The sequence below is a fragment of the Rhinopithecus roxellana genome, chromosome 13 (genome assembly GCF_007565055.1).
Source record: "Rhinopithecus roxellana isolate Shanxi Qingling chromosome 13, ASM756505v1, whole genome shotgun sequence".
Lineage (NCBI taxonomy): Eukaryota > Metazoa > Chordata > Mammalia > Primates > Cercopithecidae > Rhinopithecus > Rhinopithecus roxellana.
The window spans coordinates 5075221-5088545 of record NC_044561.1 but is presented as its reverse complement, the minus strand read 5'-3'; the positions used below and the strand labels follow the sequence as shown (position 1 = coordinate 5088545).

General features: G+C 51.8%; 1 protein-coding gene across 2 annotated transcripts; it reads left to right on the top strand.

Annotated features, from left to right (window-relative positions):
- Positions 1-1179: 1179 nt before the first annotated feature.
- MCAT (malonyl-CoA-acyl carrier protein transacylase) lies at positions 1180-13268 on the top strand. Of its 2 annotated transcripts, XM_010371099.1 has the most exons (4): positions 1180-1646; positions 4223-4310; positions 8486-8703; positions 12662-13268. In XM_010371099.1, exons 1-4 carry the CDS (start codon positions 1224-1226, stop codon positions 13103-13105), a joined length of 1173 nt encoding a protein of 390 aa, XP_010369401.1. In that variant the 5' UTR covers positions 1180-1223; the 3' UTR covers positions 13106-13268. The 2 variants fall into 2 exon arrangements, with proteins under 2 accessions (XP_010369401.1, XP_030771227.1); XM_030915367.1 differs by lacking the exon at positions 8486-8703.
- The last annotated feature ends 57 nt before the right edge of the window (positions 13269-13325 follow it).

The window sequence follows — 13325 nt, the reverse complement described above, 5'->3', positions numbered from 1 at the left end:
GCTCACTGCAACCTCTACCGCCCAGGTTTAGGCGATTCTCCTGCCTCAGCCTCCCAAGTAGCTGGGACTATAAGCGCCTGCCACCACGCCCAGCTAATTTTTGTATTTTTAGTAGAGACGGGTTTCTCCATGTTGGCCAGGCTAGTCTTGAACTCCTGACCTCAAGTGATCCATCTGCCTTGGCCTCCCAAAGTGCTGGGATTACAGGCGTGAACCACTGCACCTGGCCGAGCCTGTGTCTCTTGAGTTGCTTTTAGGTTAACATTAGATAACCCCAATTTCCAACCCCTATTCTGTCACTAACCCCCTGTCACTCAATCTCTGAGCAACTATCCATCACAGCGCTGCTGTGAGGAATTAAAGAAGCTAATATCTGAAACACACTCAGGGCTTTGTTCAATAGCATAAAGATCTATTGGATGCTTATATGTGCCAGGCACTGTGTGGTTTGTAAGAAAACATAAAAGAGAGCTGTTATCTTGCATAGTTGGGAGCTGACAACGGATGGTCGGCCATGCCATCTCCTGTGGTTGGGAGAATCATATGCAAGAAATGTGGTTGCTGGCCGGGCGCGGTGGCTCACGCCTGTAATCCCAGCACTTTGGGAGGCCGAGGCGGGTGGATCACCTGAGGTCACAGGAGTCCGAGACCAGCCTGGCCAACATGGTGACACCCTGTCCCTACTAAAAATACAAAAATTAGCCGTGCGTGGTGGTGGGCGCCTGTAATCCCAGCTACTGGGGAGGCTGAAGCAGGAGAATCGCTTGAACCTGGGAGGCGGCGGTTGCAGTGAGCAAAGAACGCGCCACTGCACTCCAGTCTGGGTGACAGAGCGAGACTCCGTCTCAAAACAACACAACAACAAAAAAACTACCAGTGCGGAAGAGTTTCAAGTGCTCTTCATGTGCCAGGTAGAAAGCGTAAATACTACATTGCGTTGCGTTATTTATTCCATAAATATCTGTTGAGGACCCACTGTGGTGTGGCATCATGTTCCGTTCTTGGCTGTAGATATTTAAGTAAACGCATGGGTCCCTCCAGGTCCCCAGAGCGCAGCCTGAAGGGCCTCGGAGCCGGGGCGGAACCATCCCCTGCGGAACCTTTCTTCCCGCTCCCGGTGCCCCGGGAGCCCCGGCAGGAAATGCGTCAGGGACCACGCTGCGCCGCGCCGCCGCAGTTGGGCCTCGGTCGCCACGGTAACGTGCGCGGGCAGGTGTCCGACCATGAGCGTCCGGGTCGCGCGGACCGCGTGGGCCCGGGGCTTGGGCGCCAGCTGCCGCCGCGGCGTCTCGAGCTTCCCGGTGCCTCCGCCGGGCGCCCAGGGTGTAGCGGAGCTGCTGCGAGATGCGACCGGGGCGGAGGAGGAGGTGCCCTCTGCGGCGACGGAGCGGCGAATGCCGGGCCAGTGCTCCGTGCTGCTCTTCCCCGGCCAGGGCAGCCAGGTGGTGGGCATGGGCGGCGGTCTGCTCGGCTACCCGCGCGTCCGCGAACTCTACGCCGCCGCCCGCCGCGTGCTGGGCTACGACCTGCTGGAGCTGAGCCTGCACGGGCCGCAGGAGACCCTGGACCGCACCGTGCACTGCCAGCCCGCGATCTTCGTGGCATCGCTGGCAGCTGTCGAGAAGCTACATCATCTGCAGCCCTCGGTGAGGCCCGAGGCCCCGTGGCAGGAGGGGGAAGGTGAGCTCTGCCTGAGCTCTCATCCCCAGGCTGGTCCTGCCAGGGGCTTCCGCCTGCCATTCCGGGGGGCTCCCACGTCTCACTCATTCGATCGAGGTGTTTTTGTTTGTTTGTTTTTGAGGCGGAGTCTCGCTCTGTCGCCCAGGCTGAAGTGCAGTAGCAAGATCTCGGCTCACTGCAAGCTCCGCCTCCCGGGTTCCAGCCATTCTCCTGTCTCAGCCTCCCGAGTAACTGGGACTACAGGCGCCCGCCACCACGCCCGGCTAATTTTTTTGTATTTTTAGTAGAGATGGGGTTTCACTATGTTAGCCAGGATGGTCTCGATCTCATGACCTCGTGATCCACCCGCCTCGGCCTCCCAAAGTGCTGGGATTACAGGCATGAGCCACCGCGCCCGGCCTCGATCTGGTTTTATAGAGTTCCCATATCTGCCAAGCAGTGTTTTAGGCGCCGTGAGCAAAACAATGATCCTTGCCCTAGGGAATCTTACATCTTAGGGGAGACAGATAGTAAACAGTACATGAGGAGGGGCCCGGTGGCTCATGCCTGTAATCCCAGCACTTTGGGAGGCCGAGGCGGGCGGATCACCTTGGGTCGAGAGTTCGAGACCAGCCTGACCAACATGGGGAAATCCGTTCCTACTAAAAATACAAAATTAGCCGGGCGTGGTGGCGCGTGCCTGTAATCCCAGCTACTCGGGAAGCTGAGAGAGGCAAATCAGTTGAACCCGGGAGGCGGAGGTTGCGGTGAGCCCAGATCTTGCTATTGCACTGCAGCCTGGGCAACAAGAGCGAAACGATCTCAAAAATTAAATAATAATAAAAAAGAAAACAGTAAATGCAATAACTAGGTAAATTGGATGCTGTATTAAAATGATAAGCATTACAGAAAGAAATAGCAGGTAAAGGGGATGTGGGAGTGAAGGGCGGTTTGTGGTTTTAAATGATCCTAAATCATTGAATGAATTACTAAATGATTTTTTAAAAGGATTAAATTTCATCTTTTTTTTTTTTTTTTTTTTTTTTTTTTTTTTTGAGATGCAGTTTTGTTCCTGTTACCCAGCCTGGAGTGCAGTGGCACAAACTTGGCTCACTGCAGACCGCTGCCTCCTGAGCCCAAATGATAATCATACCTCAGCCTCCCGAGTAGCTGAGATGACAGGTGTGAGCCACCACGCCCAGCTAATTTTGTATTTTTAGTAGAACCAGGGTTTCTCCATGTTGCCCAGGCTGGTCTCAAACTCTGACCTCAAGTGATCCACCCACCTCAGCCTCCAAACTGTTGGGATTACAGGCGGCAGCCACCGCACCAGCCTAAACGTCATGCTTTTTTTTTTTTCTTTTGAGACGGAGTTTTGCTCTTGTTGCCTAGGCTGGAGTGCAGTGTCTCGATCTGGGCTCACTGCAACCTCCACCTCCCAGGTTCATCCACCTTGGCCTCCCAAAGTGCTAGGATTACAGGCGTGAGCCACTGCACTGGCCTAAATGAAGGATCATTGAGATTGGTTGAGAATGTCACTTCATTCGAAGGTGGTGGATTGATTGCTATTAATATTTAATAAGACAGTAAATGTTAAGCTAGCACTTGAGATCCTTTACCCTATTTCACCTTCACATCCACCTTGTGAGGTTACTACTGTTATTTGATGGTTGAGGAATGCAGACTCAGGGATATTAAAAGAATGAGTTAAGTGGTCCTGCTGATTCGTCATCATAATACTCATTCACTGCTTACCCTAGGCTGGGTCTGTGCTAAGCACTGTATAGACATTGTATTCACATAATTCTCTCAGCAGCCCTTTGGAGTAGGTCCTGTTCTTTCCTCATTTCACAGATGAGATGGAAAGCTCAGCGGGATTAGGGAACTCTCTGAGCTAAGAAACCTAGTCTCTGACTCAAAAATCATGCTCTTGGCCGGGTGAGGTGGTTCACGCCTATAATCCAGCACTTCAGGAGGGTGAGGCAGGTGGATCACGAGGTCAGGAGTTCGAGACCAGTCTGGCCAATATGGTGAAACCCTGTCTCTACTAAAAATACAAAAATTAGCCGGGCATGGTGACAGGTGCCTGTAATCCCAGCTACTCGAGAGGCTAAGGCAGGAGAATTCCTTGAACCCGGGAGGTGAAGCTTGCAGTGAGCCGAGATCGCGCCATCGGACTCCAGCCTGGGCAACAAGAGCAAAACTCCGCCTCAAAAAAAAAAAAAAAAGTCATGCTCTTAACTTGTACACGACGATATGGCCTGAGAGCCTGCTGCAGGGCCACGGCAAGGGAATCCAGAGCCCTGGGTTGGCATCAGTGTGACCATGGACACATGGACGGAGTCGCCTGGACTGTAACTAACCAGGAAAGCTCCTCCTAAATAAAGGGGCAGGACTCAGTGATTGTCAGGGTCACTTCTGTGTGTCCTCTTCCAGCTGGTGCACCAAGTTCGTAGAGCCTGGCTCCCTGAGATGCTGAACACCCTGCCGTCTCTCAGGTGCAGAGTCCTGGAACTGGACTCCCCAGGAGAATGGGGCTCACGTTCTGCGTCTGCCCCCACAGGTGATTGAGAACTGTGTTGCTGCTGCTGGATTCAGCGTGGGAGAATTCGCAGCCCTAGTGTTTGCCGGAGCCATGGAATTTGCTGAAGGTACAGGAAGGAGTTTGGTTTTATGCCAGGCTGTGGTCTTGGGCTCATTAGGGATAAGGGACAGTGCCAAGAATGATACTGGACCCACTCAGGTGATGGGAAGGGAGCACACGGACGGGTGACTTTGGCCCATGAGGACAGGACTTTACTGTGATTCCTTTTCAAGCCTGAAGGATTCATTAGGGATTTCCCTTATTTTTGTAATCTCATAAAATCTGCTTGCTGAAGCGTCTCACCCACTATCCTGCGCACTTATACCCGCAGCACCTGCCACGGATAGTGCGTGCTCAGTAGATGTTCATTGAATTAAACAGTAAATAAATACTGGATTTGGAGCCATATCAGTTTTACTTCTTAAGATTTTTGCTGGCCAGGAACCCTGGCTTATGTCTGTAATCCTAGTGCTTTAGGAGGCCAAGGCAGGAGGATCACTTGAGGCCAGGAGTTCCAGACTGTCTTGGGCCACATAGTGAGACCCTCATCTCTGCCCCCAACAAAAAACAAATATTACATTGGGTGCGGTGGTTCACACCTGTAATGCCAGCACTTTGGGAGGCAGAGACAGATAGATGTTTGAGCCCAGGAGTTTTAGACCAGCCTGGGCAACATAGTGAAAACGCCATATCTACTGAAAATACAAAAATTAGCCAGGCGTGGTGGTGTGCACCTGTAGTCCCAGCTCGAGTACTTGGGAGGATGAGGTGGGAGGATCACCTGAACCCAGGAGGTCAAAGCTGCAGTGAGCTATGATCGTGCCACTGCATTCCAGCCTGGGTAGCAGAGTGACACCCTGTCACAAAAAAAAAATTGCTGAGCTTGGTGGCATGCACCTGTAATTCCAGCTACTCAGGAGGCTGAGGTAAGAAGATCACTTGAGCCCCTGAGTCTGAGGCTACAGTGAGCTGTGATTGTGTCACTGCACTGCAGCATGGGTGACAGAGCAAGACCCTGTCTAAAACAAACATACAAGAATCTAGTGTAGAAATACGAGAGGTTGTTGGGACTGGAGAGGGAGAAATGGAGAGTGCCTACATAGTGGACATGGAGTGTTTGAAACTAGAGAGAGTTGGTGGTTGCACAACATTATGAACATCCCAAATACCACTGAATTATACACATTAAAGTGGTTAGTTATATTTTCTGTGAATTTCACTGTAGTGCTTTTTTTTTCAAAGCATTATAACATTATTAAGGAAAGTTTCGTAATTTCACATTTTATGAAACAGTTTTATTACATGTATCATTTTATGTGTACATAATGTGCAGAATTAGGCCTGGTGTGGTGGCTCACTCCTCTCATCCCAGCCCAGCACTTTGGGAGGCCAAGGCGGGCAGATCACCTAAGGCAGGAGTTTGAGACCAGCCTGACCAACATGGTGAAACCCCATCTCTACTAAAAATTCAAAACTCATCTGGGTGTGGTGGTGTCGGGCACCTGTAATCTTAGCTATTTGGGAGACTGAGGCACCAGAATCGCTTGAACCCAGAAGGCAGAGGTGGCAGTGAGCTGAGATTGCATCACTGCCCTCCAGCTTGGGTGACAGAATGAGACTCTGTGTCAAAAAAAAAAGTGTAGAATTATAGCATATTTACAATTTTGTGTTTTTTCTTTTCTTTTTCTTTTTTTTTTTTTTGTTGAGACAGCATCTTGCTCTGTCACCCCAGCTACAGTGCAGTAGTGCAGTCATAGCTCACTGCAGCCTCAGTCTCTTGGCCTCAGGTGATCCTCCCGCCTCAGTCTCCAGACTAACTGGGGACTACAGGCTTAACACCATCATGCCCAGCTAATTTTAAAATTTTTTGTAGAAATGGAGTCTCGCTGTGTTGCCAGGGCTGGTCTGGAACTCCTGACTCAAGTGCTCCTCCAGCTTCAGCCTCCTGCAGTGCTGGGATTACTTACAGGTGTGAGCCACTGTGCCTGGCCTGATTTTTTCCCTTGACATTTTACTCAGTTGTTGAACGTCTCTGTGGGAGGACTTCTATGTGCTCTCCCCCCTTTTCTTGTATGTTTTCTTCTACTTCTTGTCACACGCTCTTGTTCATTTTTTTAAGAGACAGGGTTTTGCTCTGTCTTCCAGGCTTGAGTGCAGTGATGCAATCATAGCTCACTGCAGCCTCTAACTCCTGGTCTCAAGCCTTAGCCTCCCAAGTACCTGATGTCAGAGGCTCTTTATGTATTTGTCCTGCAGTTCTTGTGTAAGGGAGCTACAAGTCCAGTACATAGAAGTGCTAAGTGAATGAAGATCTGTCAGGATTTGCTCCTTAAGCCTCTCTGTTGACCTCTGAAACGCTGTGCGGGTCCCTTAATCTCTTCTTGGTCTGCTCATCTCTTCTGTCTGCCCAGGAAGCAGGACCAGGGTGTTGGGGATATGGTAGTTTCAGGCCATTCTTATGCGTGGCTTTGTAGGATTTTTTGATACAGGGTCTCACTCCGTCACCCAGGCTGGAATACAGTGGCATGAACACAGCTCACTGTAGCCTCGACTTCCTGGGCTCCAGCAATCCTCCCACCTCAGCCTCCCAAGTAGCTAGGACCACAGGCACACACCACCACGCCCGGCTCATTTTTGTATTTTTGCTAGTGACAGGGTTTTACCAAGTTGTCCAGTCTGGTCTCGAACTCCTGAGTTCAAGTGATCTGCCTGCCTTGGCCTCCCAAAGTGCTGGAACTACAGGTGCAAGCCACAGCGACCAGCTCTCAGGCCACTGTTACTATCATTGGCACTGCCTGCCTGGGCACAGCCTGCCCTCTCTCCACGTTCTTGAGCCACACTGAATCAGGAGTTGTAGGTTTTCGTTCATCTGCCTTGGCTGTATCAGGTTCTCCAGCTCTAAGCAGGGACAGTAACACTTGACTTAGGACAATTATATTACTGAAATTCATGTAGTACCGCGGCCCATGTCTCTGATGGTTCTTTTTTGTTGTTCTTGTTTTGAGACAGGGTCTTGCTCTGTCACCCAGGCTGGAGTGCAGTGGAGCAATCATAGCTTACTACAGCTGCAGCCTCAACCTGCCAGGCACAAGTGATCCTCCCGTCTCAGCCTCCCAAGCATCTGGGACTACAGGCACGCACCACCATGCCTGGCTAATTTTTATTATTTTTTTGTAGGGACAGGGTCTCCCTGTGTTGCCAAGGCTGGTCTTGAACTCCTTGGGCTCAAGCAATCCTCCTGCCTCAGCCTTGCAAAGTGCTGGGATTACAGGCATGAACCACTACACCCGGCTTGATCTCTCTTGATAAATTAGCTAATAATCATTCCCAGCTTTCACAACAGCCCAGGCAGATTAGATATTATTATCCTCATTTTACTAACTAAAAATTTGAACCTCAAGGAGGTTGTGACTTTGCTAAGGCAATGTGGCTTCCACCCTGTTCCTCTTTACCTTTCACTGGGGTTTCTCAATAGTGGCACTTATTTTTTTTTTTTTTTTTTTTTTTTTTGAGACGGAGTCTCACTCTGTCGCCCAGGCTGGAGTGCAGTGGCCGGATCTCAGCTCACTGCAAGCTCCGCCTCCCGGGTTTACGCCATTCTCCTGCCTCAGCCTCCAAGTAGCTGGGACTACAGGCGCCCGCCATCTCGCCCGGCTAATTTTTTTGTATTTTTTTAGTAGAGACGGGGTTTCACCGGGTTAGCCGGGATGGTCTCGATCTCCTGACCTCGTGATCCGCCCATCTCGGCCTCCCAAAGTGCTGGGACCACAGGCTTGAGCCACCGCGCCTGGCCTTTTTTTTTTTTAAGTGGTACTGTTGGGCCAGGTCATTTGTTTTGTGGGGGGTAAGGGGAACTGTCCTGTGCAGTGCAGCATGTTGAGCAGCATCCCTGGCCTCTACCCACTAGATGTCAGTGGCACTCTCCCCTAGTCGGAACAACCAGAAAATGCCTCTGGACACTGCCCACAGCCTGTTAAGCACCACTGTCCTACTCCAAATCAGCTTTATGGCAGGAAGCTCCTTGGGCTAGTTTGCATAGTGCCAAGCACAGCAGCGTAATTTTGGTGGTGAGCGCTTGTGTAGTCGATGGAGATACATAGAACTGTGGCCCTGTGGGTCGGTGGCAGACACCAGTGTCACTGTCTCTAGTGCAGAGTGGAGCTTGCCCTTTGTTTTTCAGGCCTGGCCTTTTCTCCTTCATTCTGTGCCCTCATTTTTCCAAATGCACTTCTCTCTGGACAGCTTTGTATGCGGTGAAAATCCGAGCTGAGGCTATGCAGGAAGCTTCAGAGGCTGTCCCCAGTGGGATGCTGTCTGTCCTCGGCCAGCCGCAGTCCAAGTTCAACTTTGCCTGTTTGGAAGCCCGGGAACACTGCAAGTCTCTAGGCATGGAGAACCCTGTATGTGAAGTGTCCAACTACCTCTTTCCAGATTGCAGGGTGATTTCAGGACACCGAGAGGTGGGTGTTGATGGGAGCCGCCTTCATAAACCCCAGTCGAGTACACAGGGCTAGAACTGCTCCACACCCGTGAGGCCCAGCAGTGTGGCGGGTGCTCTGTCCAGCCTGCTCTTTAGGAAGTATTTTGGGGCCAGGGCAGTGAGGTGGACCGAGTGCTGTAAAGCAGGCAGGAGCAAGAATGCTGCCCTGCTCCACCATGTGTAGAATGGGGTCTGGAACCAACCAGCCATCCCATGTCCCGAAAGTAAAGGGGCAGGGCCAGGTGATCTCCAGGGCCTTCCCGTAGTACATTCTGGGCTTCTGAGGAGCCTCTGATCTGGTTGCTTCCTTAGAGAAAAGAGATCTGTTTTCTTTTTTTTTTTTTTTTTTGATACAGTCTTGCTCTGTCGCCCAGGCTGGAGTGCAGTGGCGCGATCTCCACTCACTGCAAGCTCCGCCTCCCGGGTTTACGCCATTCTCCTGCCTCAGCCTCCCGTGTAGCTGGGACTACAGGCGCCAGCCACCGCGCCTGCCTAATTTTTGTATTTTTAGTAGAGACGGGGTTTCACCATGTTAGCCAGGATGGTCTCGATCTCCTGACCTCGTGATCCGCCCGTCTCGGCCTCCCATAGTGCTGGGATTACAGGCGTGAGCCGCCGCGCCCGGCCAGGAGATCTGTTTTCTGCTAGATCGCTCTGCCTGCCCTGCTTTTTTTAGGTGTCTGTTTGTGCACTGGAGTCCATTTCCTTTCCACCGTCTTTCCTTCCATTTGCTACTTCCCCAAACATTTATCAAGCGCTGGGGATGCACAGACTGATTAGCCAGGGTTCCTGCCGTCGAAGGAAGAACCCCCGTGAATGGATGACTCCAGGCTGAGGGGCACAGTGAGGGTCTGGCTGACTACTGATGGGCCTAAGAGCAACCCAGGAGGCAGCAGCTGGAGGATGGGCGTGCATTCACCAGCAGTGGGGCATCCTGAGCAGAGCGGCAGGAGCCCCCTACAGAAAGAGCAGTGGGTGCTGAGTGCCTGGCTCGGGGAATGCTGAGTGAGCGCAGATTGCAGCCCGTGTGAGGGGTTGATGTCCGGACCAGGCATTTCTGTCTTACTTCATGTCCCTCACAGCCTACCCTGTGCTATATGGAAGGAAGGGCTTTTTTTTTTTTTTTTTTTTTTTTGAGACAGGGTCTCATTTTGTTGCCTAGGCTGGAGTACAGTGGCACCCTCACGGCTCACTGCAGCCTGGACCTCCTGGGCTCAAGTGATCCTCCCAACTCAGCCTCCTGAGTGGCTTGGAGTACAGACATGAGCCACCACACCTGGCTAACTTTTGTATTTTTTGTAGAGACGGGGTTTCACCATGTTGCCTAAGCTGGTCTTGAACTACTAGGCTCAAATGATCCCCCCACCTCAGCCTCCCAAGTAGCTGGGACTACAGACACAGGCCACCACACCCAGCTAAAGGAAGGGATTCTTAATCACATTTCCCACACAAGAATGCTGAGGCAGAGAGAGGCGAGTGCTTGGGGATGGTAGCCTGAGCCTGTCTCACTCTGGAGTCTGTTTCCTCCACTTGACTGTGCTTGACTCCCCTTCCCCTTTGAGGGGTCACTGTATGCCAGGCGTTCCCAACTGCCTCCTCTGAAGTAGTGGAAGTTGGCAGGAGCCTCCTGTGACTGTTCTGAGATGGTAGGCAGGTCAGGTACAGTGGCCCCAGGTCAGTCATGGAGCTCGTGATGCATTCCCTGTAGCAGCCTTGGAAGGAAGCCCAGAAGTGACTCAGGAAGGACCTCCCAGTCAGGGCAGGAGTCTCCCCAACAGGCTCCCAGACAGGTGCACCCAGTCTAGGTGACAACTCCCAGGTTTGTCCTTTTGGTACTTTTTTTTTTTTTTTTTTTTTGTGAGACAGAGTCTTGCTCTGTCGCCCAGGCTGGAGTGCAGTGGTGCGATCTCGGCTCACTGCAAGCTCCGCCTCCCGGGTTTACGCCATTCTCCTGTCTCAGCCTCCCGAGTAGCTGGGACTACAGGCGCCCGCCATCTCGCCCGGCTAGTTTTTTTGTGTGTTTTTTAGTAGAGACGGGGGTTTCACCATGTAGGCCAGGATGGTCTCAATCTCCTGACCTCGTGATCCACCCGTATCGGCCTCCCAAAGTGCTGGGATTACAGGCTTGAGCCACTGCGCCCGGCGGTACTTTTTTTTTTGAGACAATGTCTTACTCTGTCATCCAGGCTGGAGTACAGTGGCACCATCTTGGCTCACTGCAACCTCCACCTCCCAGGTTCAAGTGATTCTCCTATAGCTGGAACTACAGGCGCACGCCACCACGCCCAGCTAATTTTTGTACTTTTAGTAGAGATGGTTTCACCATGTTGGCCAGGCTGGTCTTGAACTCCTGACCTCAGGTGATCTGCCCACCTCAGCCTCCCAAAGTGCTAGGATTATAGGCGTGAGCCACTGTGCCCAGCTCTCCTTTGGTATTCTTGGTAGTGCCACAGCAAAGAGCTCAGGTGAGGGCAGGGGTACCCCCTCAGTGGGTAAGTCCCTTTCCAACAACTGATGTGAAAAGGCTCCTGGGCCCTGCTCGCCCAACGCCTGGGCCAAGGACCGGCCATTGCAGAGGAGCCTGCTGGCCCCTGCGATGGTGACCTTGACCCCTGTGGCCCTAGCCTGGGACTTGAGAGGGCTCAGCTGTTGAGCCAGAGTCCAGAGACCTTACACGGAAAGCACTTTGAGACCACAGATGCTCCAGGAAGTGCTACTGAGTAGCCATCCCCATACCTGCCAGTCACTCAGACAATCTAGGTGTGGAGGGAGGGACTTGGGCTACAGAGTCCGGAAGGCCCAGACTAAAGAGGTTCCTGGTTCCTGCAATCCAGCCCTCAGTGGGATGGAGCCGGATGGAGGGTGATAGTGGAGGGGAAGCATGGGTGAGTCAGTACAAGCTAGGTTTTGCTGCAGTGACAAGTAGTCCACATTTCAGTGGTCACAGCACACAAGCACGGGTCCGACTCCTGGTCTGTGCTCACCAGGCTGGGTTCTGCTGGGTGTCTTCAGCCCAGGACTCAGGCTATGGGAGCAGTCTCTAGGGAACACTGACAGACTAAAGTGGGTGGATGACTTGAGGCCAGGAGTTCAAGACCAGCCTGGCCAACATGGTGAAACTCCATCTCTACTAAAAATTAGCCAGGCTTGGTGGTGCATGCTTAAGAGTCCCAGCTACTTGGGAGGCTGAGGCAGGAGCATTGCTTGAACCTGCGAGTTCAAGCAGGTTCAGGTTGCAGTGAGCCAAGATCACACGTTTACACTCCAGCCTGGGTGACAGAACAAGACTCCATCTCAAAAAATAATAATTAAAAAAAATAAAAATTAAAAGAATATCTGCTATTTTAAAGACCTTTGCAAGTTCTATTGTTTGCTAACTGTTGCAAGGGTTTGGAGCTATTGGCTCGCCCGAGTCCCCTTCTAAGCTCAGATTCCTCCAGGGGAGGTTTTTGGCATCAAGAGGAGAGCTCTTTTCTTCCCCAGAGAAACCCCAGATGAAGGTGACAATATCCCAGACCCTGCTTTGTGAAATGGGGCTTGAATTTTAGTTCTGAATTTTTATTTTGAAGATTATGGAATAAAAAGCAAACAGACTGGTCAAAAATTATGAAAGGAGTGATAAAATTCTGAGAACGAACACTTCTTAGATAGTGCTTTTGCCTTTACCAGACACTGTTGCGTGCCTCGTAGGGTTCGCTCTTCCTGGCAGCGTTGTGAAGTAGGTGGAATTGTGCTTATTTGAGGGATGAGACAGAAGAGATTCCAGGATGTTAAGTGAATTGCCTGGGGATGGTGCTGGGACAGACAGGTCACATGTCCACATCTAACAGCTGTGGGTCTCTTTGTGGTCACTCTCCCAGTTTGGCCATGTGAATGGTCAGATCCCTAAACGCGGATTTCTGGGACATTGCCTGGCTGAAACCTCCTTCCTTCCCCAGGCTCTACGGTTTCTCCAGAAGAATTCCTCTAAGTTTCATTTCAGACGCACCAGGATGTTACCAGTTAGTGGTGCATTCCACACCCGCCTCATGGAGCCAGCTGTGGAGCCCCTGACGCAAGTTTTAAAGGCAATTGACATTAAGAAGCCTCTGGTTTCTGTCTACTCCAATGTCCACGGGCATAGATACATGCATCCCAGCCACATCCAGAAGCTGCTGGCTCAGCAGGTGGTCTCCCCGGTGAAGTGGGAGCAGACGATGCATGTCATATATGAAAGGAAGAAGGGCAGGGAGTTCCCCCAAACTTTTGAAGTAGGCCCCGGCAGGCAGCTGGGAGCCATCCTGAAGAGCTGTAACATGCAGGCCTGGAAGTCCTACAGCGCCGTGGATGTGCTGCAGACCCTCGAACCTGTGGACCTGGACCCTGAGGAGCCCCCGAGATGACTGCAAGGGGCTCAAATGGGATAGCGCCCACTGCCCTCCTCCGGAGGCGAGGCTGTAGGCTGCGCCTGCCACACCCTCCCTTCCTGGCGGCTCCTCCTCTGAGGAGTGAAAGGGATTTATTTGCAACGTGCTTTGAAGGCCACATAAAAAGCCCTAAAAATGAGTATTTTTTACATGACCCAGTCCATTTCTCCCCCTTGGGAAAATGTTTGGATGTTGG

Excerpts from the sequence above, each read along its gene's own strand:
- MCAT (XM_010371099.1), top strand. The coding sequence starts at position 1,224 with ATGAGCGTCCGGGTCGCGCGGACCGCGTGGGCCCGGGGCTTGGGCGCC. Across the intron at positions 4,311-8,485 it reads AGCCATGGAATTTGCTGAAG|CTTTGTATGCGGTGAAAATC; the intron begins GTACAGGAAGGA and ends CTCTCTGGACAG. Across the intron at positions 8,704-12,661 it reads TGATTTCAGGACACCGAGAG|GCTCTACGGTTTCTCCAGAA; the intron begins GTGGGTGTTGAT and ends TTCCTTCCCCAG.